Raw genomic sequence first — 14,224 nt, 5'->3', positions numbered from 1 at the left:
ATGCTCTTGTCATGGAGAGAGCTGCTGTCCCCAGCAGCCCGGCTCCTCTCTAATGGCCTTAAAGAGTGTGTGCTTGAGCTCGCTGGAGAGCTGGGCAGGCGGCCAGTGAGGCTTTCTGTTGGACTGCGTGCAGTGCAGGCCTGCAGTTGTTCGCAGGAGTTTCCCCCACCCTGGGCTGCAGCCGGCTCAGCAGGGTGGGATCGCAGGACAGAAGACCCGGCAAGCTGGGATTTGTCTGTGAGTCACAGCAGAGCAGTGCAGGGCTTGGAATGGGCCGAGGGTAGTTTGAGGGAGGGAATCCAGAAAGGCAAAAGGTGGGTTTTCTCCTCCTGCTGTTAAGGGAGCGTTTTTTTTTCCTGCTTTAAGATCTGGGAGGTGTTAACCTTACGGCAATGGGTTCCTCTGCCTGGCAAGGAAGTTTTTTCTTCTCTTCAGGAATCTATGAGCAGGCTCCGCCCAGCAAAGCTAATTGCTTCCAGGGGGAGAAATTGCATTTACCTGGCATGCTCTGGAAACTCATTAACTGTGTGATATGTGCGGGGTATTCTTCCTAGGAAAACTGAAGCACATCTTCCTTCTGCCGCAGTGATAGACTCATCTGAAAGTTGCATGTTTCCTGCAGCGCCTTCAGCTCTGGAGAAATCCCCTCCCAAGATCTTGTTTCCTGCAAAAAGCAGCGCCTGCGGCCACGTTAAATGACTCCGTGATGATGTGGGGCCTGTAATTAGCCTGTGTCAATATCCTGATGCAAGTCCATCTCTAGGCAGGTTTCTCCTAGGCTGCTCTACTGCAAAGCACACGCTGTGTGACTGCAGGTCGCAGTGATTGCAAGGTTTTCCAGTTAAGACAACGATCAGAGGCAGGCACGGCTTTTCTGTGTGCTCTGATACCTCTGAACCTTTTCTTTGTACTGGAAGTCCGAGGTGCAGCAGCATCTCACAGCGCGTTTGGTTGGTCACCTTAGATGGAAACTCTTCCTGAAGACTCTCTGATGTGGATATTGTGAATGAGGCAGAAGCAGCTGCCATCCGGGATTTCACAGTACTGAGTGTTTTAATTTCCTTTCTGTTCCTGCAGACGCCTTACTGGCAGACCTGGAATCCACCACCTCGCATATCTCTAAGCGACCGGTGTTTCTAACAGAGGAAACGCCTTACTCCTACCCAACTGGAAACCACACGTACCAGGAGATTGCTGTGCCACCACCGGTGCCCCCGCCGCCTTCCAGCGAGGCCCTGAATGGCACTGTGATTGATCCCTTGGACCAGTGGCAGCCAAACGTATCCAGATACGCCCACCAGCAAGTAAGTGGGCATGTGCTGATGGAGGTGGGGAGAGTGTGTGCTTGGTTTGTTGGGACTAGCTGAGGGGAGGAAACAGCAAGAAGGGGGGATGACTTTGGCTAAAAACAGACTGTGGAAATGAGGGGAGGTCAGACCAGATAGCAGAAAAGAACTCAAAACCCGTCGTTGTTGCTCCAGCAAAGTGGGAGTGTGATGGAATTAGGGTTAGTCATCTGTCCTGTAGCCTGTAGGAAGCAGGCTGGGGGTTTCCAGCTCAGCTCTGCGACTCATAGGCAAATCTGAGGCAAGTGGAAAACAGTTGTTCCTGGTGTAGGTCATCTGCTGGGGGCTGGTGGGCCATGTAACAGCCTTTTGCTGCTGTGCTTTCTCTTGCGGTATGTTGGGTTGCAATACACTGTGTGTATTCTTGTTGCGTTCCCTGTTTTCAATGCAAATTTTGTTTCCACAGCCTCAGTCCCAGTCTCCGATATACAGCTCTAGTGCCAAAAGCTCCAGCACCTCTGTTCCTAGAGACGGGCTCAGCTCCCCTTCTCCCCGTGCCAGTGAGGAGGAACACGTCTACAGGTACCTTGTCCCTGCTAAGAGAGAAGCCTGACTCACATCTTGAGCCTGCTGTGGCTCAGGCTGTCTTCTGAAACTAGAAACAAACACTGTGCTTCCTGTATATTTTCTGTTGCTCTGTGATGGTTTATGTTACTTCATTTGTAAGAGGCTGCTGCTCTGTCTTTTATATTCACTTACATTGTTGACCTGGGCCTTCAGTTTGCTCAGCTATGGAAGAAGTTTGAGGATCCATCAGGCAGGACTGGATCTGGGTTGTGCTGAGGGGTGCATTCCAGAGACTGGTGACAAATCCGTCCTCCCTGTTAACCAGCCCCACACAGCTCTTTTGGAGACGTGTGGCCTTTGAGTCAGTTGTCTCAAGGAATGCGGTAACCATCACCTAGCAGGGTGTGTGATTGTTTGGATTTTCAAGTACATTCAAAATTTCTTCTTGAGGGCTTTAAAGCTTCTCTGTCAGTACTTCTGATGTTACCAGTTACTAATTGTGTTATACTCGCTGACAGCTGTTCTTGCACTGAGAGGTTGCAGGGATGGTCTGTGTGGTGAGACAGACCTTCCTGCTGACATGGGGATGAGAGAGGAAGAAGTGGCCATAGCTCCATCTCTGATGGCCCTGTGTGATGCACTCTGTCCTGGGTACCTTTTTACAGTGTGGAGACAAGTGTGTTGCTCTCCTGCCATGTTCTGACTATGCCCAAGTCTTCATACTGGGCTGAAAGCTGCCTGCAACCAGAACTACTACAGGGTAGAACCAGACGTATCCAGAGATGGCTCAATGGAGGCAGTAATTGAGATTTTTCAGAGGGCTGCATGCAATTAGTACAAAATCAAGATAATTAGGGCCCTGAATCCTCCTGTAAGGGAGTCTGGCATGGTCTGGTTCTTGTGTGAATTGGAGCTTGTGTGCTCAGGCCAAGATGAAGTATGCCCTTCTCAGATTGCATTTGTGGACTTTGTTTTCAATCTGAAGAGTAAGATAATAACTTCCTTTATGAAGTTTCATAATTGTCACTAGTGCTATAGGTCTGACAGTGCTAAACCTGCTGCATATTAACTTTCTGAGCAGCAAGGCTGGATGTGGGCACAGGACAAATTCCCAGCTTGGATTTGGGAAGTATCTTTGATCGAATAAGAACCTCTAAAGCATTAGAAGTTATTTGTCCACTAGTAAAACTAGGAGAAAATTTCCCTGCTATTGACAGTGGGTAGATTGCTGTTAGTGTAGTTACCGTACAGGTCACTGCACTGCTGCTGTTTTGCTTTGAAACTCCTTGCAGCTGAACGTGGCTAAGTGGGATCTCTCTTACTGCATAAGCTGTAACTTACAGGCAGTGTTTTATTTATACATGTATGTAGGTAGACCTCTGTGGAGTCTTGTGTATTGAACACCATGGAAAATGCGTTCAGATTACTTTATTATAACTTGATTAGAATTCACCAAAGGTTTGAGGACTTGAAAAGGGACCACTTGGCAGCCTTTTTCAGGACACACAACCTACTGCTTTCAGTAGCTTTGGTAGCTTGAGTTTTGTACTTCGCCTCCTCTCCAGCCTGTGCTGGCCCTGCGTCCCCTTGCTCCAGAGGAGAGGTTTTTGCTTCTCGGTGTGCTGTCAGCAGAAACAGGCCCTTTTCCTGTATGCCAGCTAATGGTTCTGCTGCTGTTCTGTGCATCTTGGATCTGTAGGCAGTTAACTCTTTGCTGTAGAACAGTGCAGCACAGAGTCCTAAGATCTGAGCCCCTGTCTATCAGTGCTGCTTCTTTGTAACTGACAAGCAAAGATGTGGCTAAACAACAGCTGTGGTGACAGTCATTTCACAAAGCACACAGCTTTCCCCACAGAGCTAAAAGCCTCAGCCTGAAAAGAATACAGTACCTGCGTGAACTCAGTTTCCCTCCATCATTCTGCTGTGTCTCAAAGCAGAAGTTTTTACACTTCCCTTTTATCTCTAGCTTCCCAAACAAGCAGAAGTCTGCAGAACCGTCTCCCACAATGACCAGCACCTCCCTGGGCAGCAACCTTTCGGAACTGGACAGGCTTCTCCTGGAACTGAATGCTGTTCAACATAATCCCCCCAGTGGCTTCCCAGCAGGTAAGGACTAGCAAGACATTTGGTGTTAGTGAATAGCTTATTTCCCAAAGTAGCAGCCTGCTTCTTCCTTCCAGCATCCATGCTGAGGGAGGTGACACCAGCCCTGAACAAGGATTCCTTTAGTGGGTGGGATCCCTTGAGGTTCAGCACCCTACTCAGTGCTGGCCTAGCTTTAAAAATGACTGACTTCACAGTTTCAAAGTTAGATGATGTTGGTTAGGCCCTTGTGCTCTAAGTTATAACTATCCTTAAAGATGGTGATTCCGCAGGGTTTCTGGGCAGCATGTTGCTCTTTTCTCTAATTTGCATATATACATGGGCCTATGTGTCTGAACAACTCTGCTCCTCTGTTCTAAAGATGAAGTCAGCAGAAGCCCATCACTGCCCAACGTGGCTGGACCTCACTATGTCATCCCAGAGAGCAGCAGCTCTGCAGGAGGGAAGGCTGCACCCCCTACAAAAGAAAAACCAAAGCGAAATGGTGGGCGTGGGATCGAAGATGTGCGTCCCAGTGTGGAGAGCCTGCTGGATGAGCTGGAGAGCTCTGTGCCAAGCCCAGTGTAAGTAGTGTTTCGATGGGTGCAGTGGGGCTGGACAGGCTGTTAAGGGAATTGGGAGAGTAGTGGAGGGGCAGATGTTGTGGGACAGTGGCAGACAGATGTGCTTTGGCTGCAGGGTGGGAAGTCAAGCAGGCATTTGAAGATGCTGATGCTCTTCTGTCTGCTGCAGCTCCTTCTGGATGAAAAGATACATGAGTTGTGTTACTAGTGGCATGTTATTTTTAAACTCAGATTTATAGCTGATCACAGATACCTGCTGTCTGGCCAAATGAGTGTTTGGTCGTGGTCTGTTCCTTAATGGATGGGTGTATGTGCATGTATACTCATGTTAGACTTGGCAGAGAGACAGGACCTGTGTGTGTTGCAGAAGCTGGATCTGGGGGAGGGCTGGCTAGGGCGAGCAGTGCTGATGACACTTGCCACGCTGTGCTTGTTTAGTGGGGCCAGTGAGACTTTCAGCCTAGGAGCTCTCCCCCGAGCCTAGATGCACTCCTTAAAAATAAATGTATTTTATTTTCGTCAGCCCTGCAATCACTGTGAGCCAAGGGGAGGTGAGCAGCCCCCAGCGTGTCACCGCCAGTCAGCAGCAGACCCGTATCTCTGCTTCTTCAGCTACACGAGAACTGGATGAGCTGATGGCGTCCCTCTCTGACTTTAAGGTGCTTTATCTTGACAGCTTGCACCTCATCTCGTCCCTTCCCATGCCCAGGCTCTTGCATGTTGGCCACATCTGCTGACCTTATCTGATTTCCTGAACGTCTGCTTTACCTCTCACCCTGTGGAACTTCCTTTGGTGGTATTTGTGCTGCTGTAGGTTCTTGACTGCAATAATTTCCCGTTGCTGGTGTGGGTAAGGGAGCTCGGGGGTCAGTTTTTTCCATCCATTCTGCAGTTTGTCTGCATTTGGCAAAGATAATGAGTTTAGTTACTGCTCAGTGCAGGGTGAATTATTTTGCTGTGCTGCAACTGAACAGAAGTAGGGGAGCATCAGTCTGCTCCATGACAGAGGCCAGGCTCTTCTGTTCCATGGGCTGAGCCTCCACTGCAGCGTGCCTCTACTTTGTGCTTCCCTGAGAAGGGCATCATGGTCTTAAAGGCGTGTGGTATGAGCATTGAAACCATTGCATCGAGCAGATGAAAACTTTGAGGGTTTCAGTTTTAAAACGATATCACCTACTCAGTTCCAAATAGGATTAAAGACTGAGCTTGTGCAGGTGAAGGATGGCAAGTGCTGTTCAGGATCTTGTTTGCAAATCAGTGTATTGTGTTGGAAAAGAACTGCTACTGCTACTTCAGTCACAAGTGGCACACAAAAAGATTCTCATAAGAGAAGAAGCAGAGGAATAACTTGCCAGTGGAGCACCAAGCACCTGCTCTGTGTGCTCAGATAACTTACAGATGCACTCGTTTCTATTCAGATAGGCGTACTATCCTTTTTACACTAGGTGGTTAACTGTGGAGTTTATTTGCATGGTTCACCTACCCACAGTCATGGCAAAGTAATTTTCCTCTCTTTACTTTCAGCTGATTTGCTTATAGCATTGCTGAATTATTCTCTTGTATTTGTTCTGAGAGAGGTGGAGAAGCAAATATCTAATATGTTGTCATTATTGGGTGTGCCTTTCTTACATACACGTGCAAGTCTGCTTTGTAATGCTATGAAGTTCCAAACTATCTTACTTGTTCCTCTTGCCTGTGCCAACCTCCATCTCCTGCTGTGAGTTTGGTCCCGACGCGGTCAGAGCTGAGAAGACGTAGACAGCTGAGAAGCCAGCAGTGAGCCTGCATGCTCCTCGGGACTTTGCTTGCCCTGTACTTATTGGCTTTAATTCAAGTCTGCAGTCTGTGACTCACATACTTGATTTTGTGAGACTCAAGGAGCTACTCGCTGTTTTCTCTGGACTTAATTTAGTATGTATTTAGTCACTGCAAATAGTGATGCCTTACTGGTGCTTTTCTTTTTCCATATTAGGTCCTAGGGCAGAGAGCAGGCTATCAGCGAGTAACTGTTCCATGCAGCTCAAAAACTGTGCTCTTGTGAAGCTGGAGAGAGTTCCCACCTGTGCTGCTGGCAGCATACCCTGCCTTGCTGCTTCTGTGCGCTGTCGGTGCCAGGGCCTCCTGCTGCTTTATCAGGGCTCAGAAAACAAGCTCAGGGTGCGGTTGCTGCCACCAGCCTTTGCTCCTAGGTGAGCTTTGGCAGCAGGGGACGTCCTCACCCAACACACGCCTTTTTGCTTTGCGCAACTCCAGTGGTAGCTGCCTGAACAAGGACATGCTTTCTGTAACACTGCCCTCCTTCCTGGCTTCTTGTCTGCTTGAGCTCTAAAAGAAACCTGAAATGCAACGAGATCTCAAGATCTGTAAATGCAGCGTTAGGATTTTTGAAAGGCATTGAGCCCATCTGTCTGTTGTTCCCTGCAGAACCAGCAGCACGATTTCTGTAATAGTTTCTCTTTTCTTATTATTGACACTGGCTGTTTTTGAGCAGCTGCTTTAATTTCTCCCGTTCTTCATTTTCCTTTCAGTCCTTTCTCTTTGTTTTTACCTCCCCTATTTGTGTCAATGGGTGGTGCTGACTTCTCTGTAGGAATGATCTTCTGGGGGGGGTGGGGGAGAAGTGGGGTCTTTCCCAAAGGTGAAAAAGAAGAGGCTGTCATTCACACACCAGACTTGTATGTGGTTGCAAGAAATAGGGCAGGGAAACAAAGTGCAGCATGTAATTACCTGTAGTTGGTACAACTGCAGGCCCCAGCGGATGGTGGTGGGAGAGGTGGCAGCTCCAGCGTTTCACTCCTGTTGTACCCTGGAATAACAGGTGCTATTACAGACCGATACATTGCCCTTCTATCATCTTTTGCTCACTGTAATGAGTTGCTCGTTCTCTTTGCTTACAGAATCCATCTGATTTTGGTTATCGAGCTCATCAGCAGGCACTGAGATTACTTAATGCACTTGGTTTTTCAGCCTCTGACATTTCTGTGTAACGTGACGCTGGCTCGTTGTGCATTGTGCTGTGCATTGTGCTGCTCGGGTTTAACTGTTACGGTGCTGTTTTGTATTTAGCCATTGCTCGTCATTTGGAGTGAGTGTGTTTTCTGTATGCTGGGAATATTTGCTTCTGAGCAAAACGACGGCCTTGCCTTGCACACAGCTGACTGTTCTAGAAAGTCTGGAAACTGAGTGTGAACTGTAGTATTAACACCCATTTACCTGTACAAGTACATCCACGTTAGGCAAAATACAGGGAGGAGGGCAATATGAGGAAATTCCCTTGTTACTTTAACTAATTAATGTACTTGCTGGTTCGTTTCATCTTGCTTTGCTTCTGGAAATGAGGAGCAACCTGTGATTAATTGCAGTCCCCTATGGCATTCTAAGATGCCTCTCCACAGCTCTACTTGGGGACTTCACCAGTGTGTGTGCTTGCTGGCTCCTGACCCCTTGGCATGGGTGCAGGTTAGGCGGCCACCTGAAGGTATCTGTCTCTTCCAACTATTGGCAGATCTTGTTTGTATTCTGGTTAATTTTTGCCTCTTCTTCCTGACAAGTGCCCATACAGGTAAGTAAAGGCCGAGCTGTTGCTATGTTGGGATGTGAGCATCTAACTTCTTAAAGCTTTCCAGAAAACCCAGTGAAGAATCGGAGCATGTCTCAATATCTGTTGGATTCGGAGATCTTTGGATAGGCTTTAAAACCAACAGGGCTCTGCATTGACCTCGGGCTGACCTACAGTGTGAGCTTGGCTAAAGCAATGTTCCGATTTTCTCTCTCTGAGAAAAAGGTGTAATGCCAGTTTGTCTCCAAAGGCTCAGCCAGGAGCCATTGAAAACAGGAAAAGGAGGATCCCTGATTCGTGTTTTCTTTTAAACACCCTCTGAGCCGAGGAGAACTGACAACTTGCTGTCAGTCACTCTTGTTAGGGTGTATTTTGGCTTAAAATGAATTCTGATCTTGTTACAATTGAAATGTGGAGATTGTGACCGAAGTAGAAGAGGTTCATCTGGCAATGTGAGCAAAGCTTACAAGGGTGTGGAATGTCTGGCAAATGCATTGAGGTTCAGTGTGTGTCACATCCAAGGTGAGACTGATGTTGTGAGTGGAACAAAGGCCATGTCATGCTTTTGTTGTGTGTGCCCTGAAGCTTTGTTTTCTCTGCTGTAAACTCAGGCAGCTGGAGCAGGTTGTTGGTGTATTAAGAAGAAAATGTCATGGTTTGTTCTACTCGTGCATTGCTCTTTTTTTCAGCTTTGAAATACGGGATGTTCATAGCAGAGTGTGAGTTGCTAATGTGACCTTTGCTCACAGTGCAGACATTCCTGGGCTTGTAGCTGATTTCCTGGCAGCTGCTGCATGCCCCCATCGCAGCTGCAGGTGAACACACGAGGTGTTACGTAAGAGGGTGGCAGAGAAAAAGGATCTTGATGGCTGTAGATCTTCGCATCCTGTGGTTGTGTGCAAAGATGAGCACGGTGTCACATTGCTTCTCCTCTTTGCTCCCCTTTTCTCATTCCTTTTGCTCTGAAGTGAGGCTCGGGATCAGCATGGCTCCTCATTTGGAGATGGCAATTGTCACGATGCTTTATACCATACTTCCTGTTTTTTTCTGCCCTCTGTTTCTTATTTATCTTTCTTTTTTTCTCCTCCTTTCTCCTGTCTCCTTTTTACAGACTATGTCTCTGATTCCTGAACCCTCCCTAGAACTGGTTCCCGATTCAGCAGATGCAGACTCCAGCAGCATCCCTCCCAGTATAACAGTGCTGCCCCCTTCCAAGTGCCCTTCAGTCAGGCACAGCGGGGACGGGGCAGTGGCAGCGGGTGCCCCCTCAGCAGTTCTGTGCACTGAGGAAGGCAGCAGCACTGTAATGTGGTCTGCTTCAGGGCAGTGTGCCGCCCTTCCACGTGTACCCTCTTTGCCACAAATGGCCCCTGTGCCCCCTCCACGTATCTCTTCTGTTTCTGCTACTCGTGGGGAGCAGGTGGCCTCTGCAAGTTCGGCGAGGCCGACTGGAAAGCCTGACCCTTCAAGGAAGACTTGCCAGGCTGTGCCGGCTCCCAGGGCCGAGCTTCTGTGTAGATCTGCGAAGGTGGAGGCACAGGGCTTAGAGCTGGCACAGGAGAGTGAGAAGAAGGAGCAGAGAAGTGACCCCAAACTCTCAAGCATCTCAATTTCAAACGCTGGAATAAGCGGCCGAGGGAAGGGGCAGGCAGCTAAAGGGTTGGATCAGCAGGGAGCGTTCCGGGATAATTCAGCCCTTCCTGCTCAGGGCAGAAGTGTGAAAGCAGCTGTAGCTGAGCGGTGTGGCCTGGAGCTGTCAGAGCATGTACCAGAAGTACACAAGAAGAGTGACGGCATTTTGAGTCCTGCGTGTGACCCTTCTGCTGTGGCCCTGGATCAGTGGGGTGTCTTCCCAGACACTGAAAAACAGCTGGGCTTTGTTGTGGAGCGAGGACAGGAGCTAAAGGCCGAAGTACCATATGAAGTCCAAGTAGGTGGCTGTCCTGACATGGTCAAGAAGAGGCAGGGCAGAGAGAGAGCTCCCATGCAGGCAGGTACTGCTAACATGAACAAAGATGGAGGAGATGAGGAAAGTGAACAGATTGGAAGCTCTGCAGTTGCTCCGGAATCTCCTGAAAACACTTGGAAAGCTGAATGGGATTTGCCATGCCTCTCCAAGCCACCCATTGAAAGGATTTCTGCGTCAGGCCAGGCAGGCACTGAATGAATGTGGGAGGAGGATGAGTCGCAGCTAGGGCTGTCCTGACAGTGCACTAACGTTCTGCGTGTGGTGTGAGTGTGCCTAGGCTCACCCACACTAACAGCATGTGGTGTTGAGCAGCGTTACTGACAGCTGCATGTCATGGAGGCTTTAAGTCCTCTGCTTTGTCCCGTGGTCCGTTCTGCACGTTGGTCAGCAGCACAGAACATGGCAGAGTGTAAGGACTGCCCAGTGAGATGGGTTTTTCTTCCTTAAATGGAATGAGGCAGACGCTTAGTCCATAAAGGCCTCTGAAAAGTTAAAGGGCTGATTCACTCCTCTGGAAGATGTTCGTCTGCCTTTTTAGGTCTTGTTGTTGGACCTGTTAGTGTTCCTTCTAGCTCTGGATGTACGCTTTGTGCACCGGACCACATCTTATGCTTGCAAAGGGCAAACACTGAAAGTCTGCCGTGTTTCCTTGTGATGCTGAAGTTTCTTTATGCTCAGTGGAATGGTTGTGCTGCACCTCGTATCTTGGCTTTCTGCTGGGTAATCTTTGCCTTCCTTTTCTGGACAGTTATTTCTGGCTGCAGTGGTTATCTTTACAGAGTTTTTCCTTGCACTGAGTCACTGTTCTGGACCGTGCCAAGAAGAATTTTGGCGTTGTGGAATGAATGTCATCACTCTTCCTGCTTACATTTGTCACTAATGGCTTGAGTTTGTGCTGCTGCATCTTGAGGCTGGCTCTTACTCTTTTCTCTGCTGACACTATTGCCTTTTTCATCTAGATTAAGTCTTTAATCAAGAGGACAAAAGAAACCTCCAATGTGCATCCAATGAGTTGTGACCTCTCTCCAAGGCGTAAACTGGGCCCTGCAATATTTCACAAGACTGAGTCCCAAGATCGCTTGATTGAAGAGCTGCAGGACAGGCTGGGAATTGCTAAACAGGAACAGGAGGAGCAGAAAAGTCAGGATGACTGGCTGACAGAGGGGGTCATTATCACTGCCCGACCCCAGGGGGAAGAGCAGAATGGTGGACAGCAAATAGAGAAGGTAGAAAGTGAGGGGGAGCTTCCACTTCTGGGAAACTGGAGCATGTTCCTCTGCCTAGGCAGCATGTTGTGGAGGTGTTTGTTAGGTTGCACCTTCAGCAACGTGAAATGAAGAACTAACTCCTTCTGCTCAGCCTCTTCTGACCTGAAAAGTAAACTGGCTCTCAGTTCCTAGTTCATGTTTGAGGACTGGAGTGATATCTGAGGGTGCTGGTAATGGTATCTGTCTGGGCAGCCTGCTGCTACTGCACATCAAATAGCTGTGTGGGTGTTGTTTGAAGACCCTTCTGGGATGCCTGTCAGAGAGGGATGCCTTGCCTTCCCCAGTACGTGCCTGTGCAGGAAGTTCTGGGTGTAAGATGGTGCTCTTCCTTAAAGCTACACAGAGAAGCGAGTTCCCTTCTCTATTTTCCCTTCCCTTGGTTGTTTGCTGCTTTCTTCCCCTTAGATAAAGATGGTAACCACCACAGGCCTCTGTTCTTACCCGCTTTGCTTGGCTGTAGCAGTGAGGTTAATGTCCCAGTTGTGCTCTGATATGAACCAGGGAGGTTCAGAAGAGTAGGAAGGAAAACACGAGGCACCAGAGATCGTTATTTACTGGTCTGTGCTTCCAGTTGCAGGAGGTGCTTGTTGGTTCCTCTTTGGATTTACTCGCTTTTCTTCCCTGTCTTTCTAGGTGGTATTCCCTCCAGAATCCCCACACCCCCGAAGGAGAACAGTCTCTGTTTCAGCCTCTCCCCCACTCCAACCTTCCAATGAAGCTGTGAAGACAGTCCCTGCTAGTGCTTCTCCCTCTCATGTACCTCAGCTTCCACTCCCAGCTCAGCCCTCCCATGCACCGGCTACCTCAGCTCCGTGTCCAGTCTCCTCCTATTCCTTCCGCTTGGCTCCCCAGCCTCTTTTCCAGTGGGAAGCTTCCGATGCTGATTATCGTGAGCTCTCTCTTGTGGGCACCCCTCCTCCTGAAGATCTTAGGCACTCTTCTCCCCAGACCTGGACCCCTAGCACCAAGACAGTTGTTTCTGTTGGCTGTCAAACAGAAGATGAGGCTTTCGTCCCATGGATGCAGGCAGGATTCTCTTTTTCTGCTTTCCTTTTTATTTCATTTTAACACAGTCCAGTCTTTCCACTGCTGTCAGCTTGATAGCTCAGTTCAGGTAGAGGCCGGCTCTGAACCACTTAATGAAAGAGCAGAGTCATTAGTGGTATCAAATCGATGCCAGCTGTGCCCATCTTGCACTGCAGACTACACGGCTGTGCACTGATCTGCTGAGATGTGGGTGCTTCCTGCCTGCCCTTTGTGCAGCAGGGGGTTATGGTTTCTTTCCCTCTGAGATGAAGAAGGTAGCTCTGAAACTCAGGTCTCAGCTCTCCCTGCCACCATCTCTCATCGGATGGGTGGGGGGATGGAAAAATGACAGTGAAATCTCAATCCTTGCTGTGCTTGCCCGTGTGATGGGGTGTCCTGGCTGTGTTTGGAGGAGGAGCTGGTGCTGGAGGGATGGGGGGGGGCTGCAGCCCTGGGATACTGGGGAGTTATAGTACATTTGAGCAGTGTGGTGTTATGCCGTGCTGTTTGTACAGGCAGGTCTCAGCAGCCAGTCAGCCTCTGCATCCTGAACTGTTGTACTTTTCAGGTGACCTCTGCTCCTCCCCTCATCCGCAGTGCCAACCTGCTGGCTGCCTGTGCACCCCCAGGCCCCCCCAGCCCTGAGAAGGCAGGAGCTCTTTTGTTTCCTCTCAGCATGGTGTGCTCTTTGGGTGGATGTATGTGCTGGGAGCAGCTCCTGGAGCTTGCAGCGTGGTGAACATAACTGCTGTCTGGTAGTGCATGGTGTGGTGCTCATGTTGCTCCCAGCCAAAGGGGCAGTTTGAAGGGCCTTTGCATGGCGTGTTTGTGTGAATGCTGTGCTGTGTCCCCTTCAAGTAGCAGCACTGTGTGCAGGAGGTTGGAAACAAACCTGTGAGCTGGCAGGGAAGGCTGGACCACCAGGCCAAGTAGTGATGGTGTGTCCTCAGGTCATTGGGCCTGCACTGAGGTCATCTGCATGGGCCACACCGGCAAGGCACAGCAAGTACTGTGCTTCTGCGTGTCGAATTCTTCTCCTCTCCTTTCTTTCCAGATGGTATTTATGATTTGTCTCTGTGTAATCTGTGCCTGCTGGTCACAAGCCCCTGCTTAGCGAGAGAGGATGTGATTGTTCCAGCTCGGTCCAACCCTTTTCCTCGTGCTGTGCCATGCAGGAAGCCCTGGCCTTGTCCTGGGACTCTGCCCTGGCTCTGTGTACGTGGGGCCATCCCTCCTGTGAGCAGTCTCCTTGCAGCAGAGCGCTTTGGAGATGTTCACTGTAACCGTGTGGTAGCACATGACTGCTGTATGGCAGAGGGTTTATTCCAGGCTCCAGACACTGGGGCTTTTCTGTGCTGCTGGGCTGGGAAATTATGTGTGTTATGAGAATTTTTCTACAAACAAGTGGAAAACGGGGTTTGTCACCGAGTTGGCTGGTTGGCTACAGGCACGGCTGGCTGCAGGACAGGGAGCAGAGCTCCTCCAGTGGCTGGAAGGGCAAATTCTCTCCCCGTTCTTCTCTGGGAAGCTTTTCTGTGTGTGTGTGTGTGTGTGTGTGTGTGTGTGTGTGATGAGGACTGTAACCCCTTCCTTGTGCATTTCCAGAGGTCCGACAACAGACGTGGCAGTGTTTCCATTGCAGCCCCGTCTGCTCGGGCTCTGCTGTTGGATGCACTGCCCTCTGTGTGGGTAAACACAGGCAGCTTGAAGGGAATTTCCTTCCTGCTTCCACTTGCTTAGCTTTGGCGTGGGATGGGAGCCACCTGATGGGGCAAAGGAGGAAATGGACATAAAGGGTGCGGATGGAGGAAGGGGAGCTCTAGCTGAAAGGGAGGAGGAGAGTGGAAGAGGAATGCCTTTTAAGAAGGATAGAGAGTGGCAGT

At 49.5% G+C, this 14,224-nt stretch overlaps 1 protein-coding gene across 2 annotated transcripts in view; it reads left to right on the top strand.

Moving 5' to 3' along the window:
- The window catches only part of PXN (paxillin), a 38,016-nt gene that overhangs the window by 19,055 nt on the left and 4,737 nt on the right, over positions 1-14,224 (top strand). Inside the window, exons 2-7 of one of the 2 annotated variants that reach the window (XM_072351383.1) lie at positions 1,078-1,304; positions 1,753-1,868; positions 3,820-3,959; positions 4,318-4,519; positions 5,043-5,178; positions 9,190-10,308. In XM_072351383.1, coding sequence (XP_072207484.1) covers positions 1,078-1,304; positions 1,753-1,868; positions 3,820-3,959; positions 4,318-4,519; positions 5,043-5,178; positions 9,190-10,245 — 1,877 coding nt within the window. In that variant the 3' untranslated portion in view covers positions 10,246-10,308. Of the gene's footprint in view, positions 1-1,077; positions 1,305-1,752; positions 1,869-3,819; positions 3,960-4,317; positions 4,520-5,042; positions 5,179-9,189; positions 10,309-14,224 lie in introns of those variants that run through there. The other variant, XM_072351384.1, reaches the window with a different exon arrangement.

This window comes from Excalfactoria chinensis, chromosome 16, assembly GCF_039878825.1.
Source record: "Excalfactoria chinensis isolate bCotChi1 chromosome 16, bCotChi1.hap2, whole genome shotgun sequence".
Classification (NCBI taxonomy): Eukaryota; Metazoa; Chordata; class Aves; order Galliformes; family Phasianidae; genus Excalfactoria; species Excalfactoria chinensis.
This window is presented reverse-complemented; position numbering and strand designations above follow the sequence as displayed.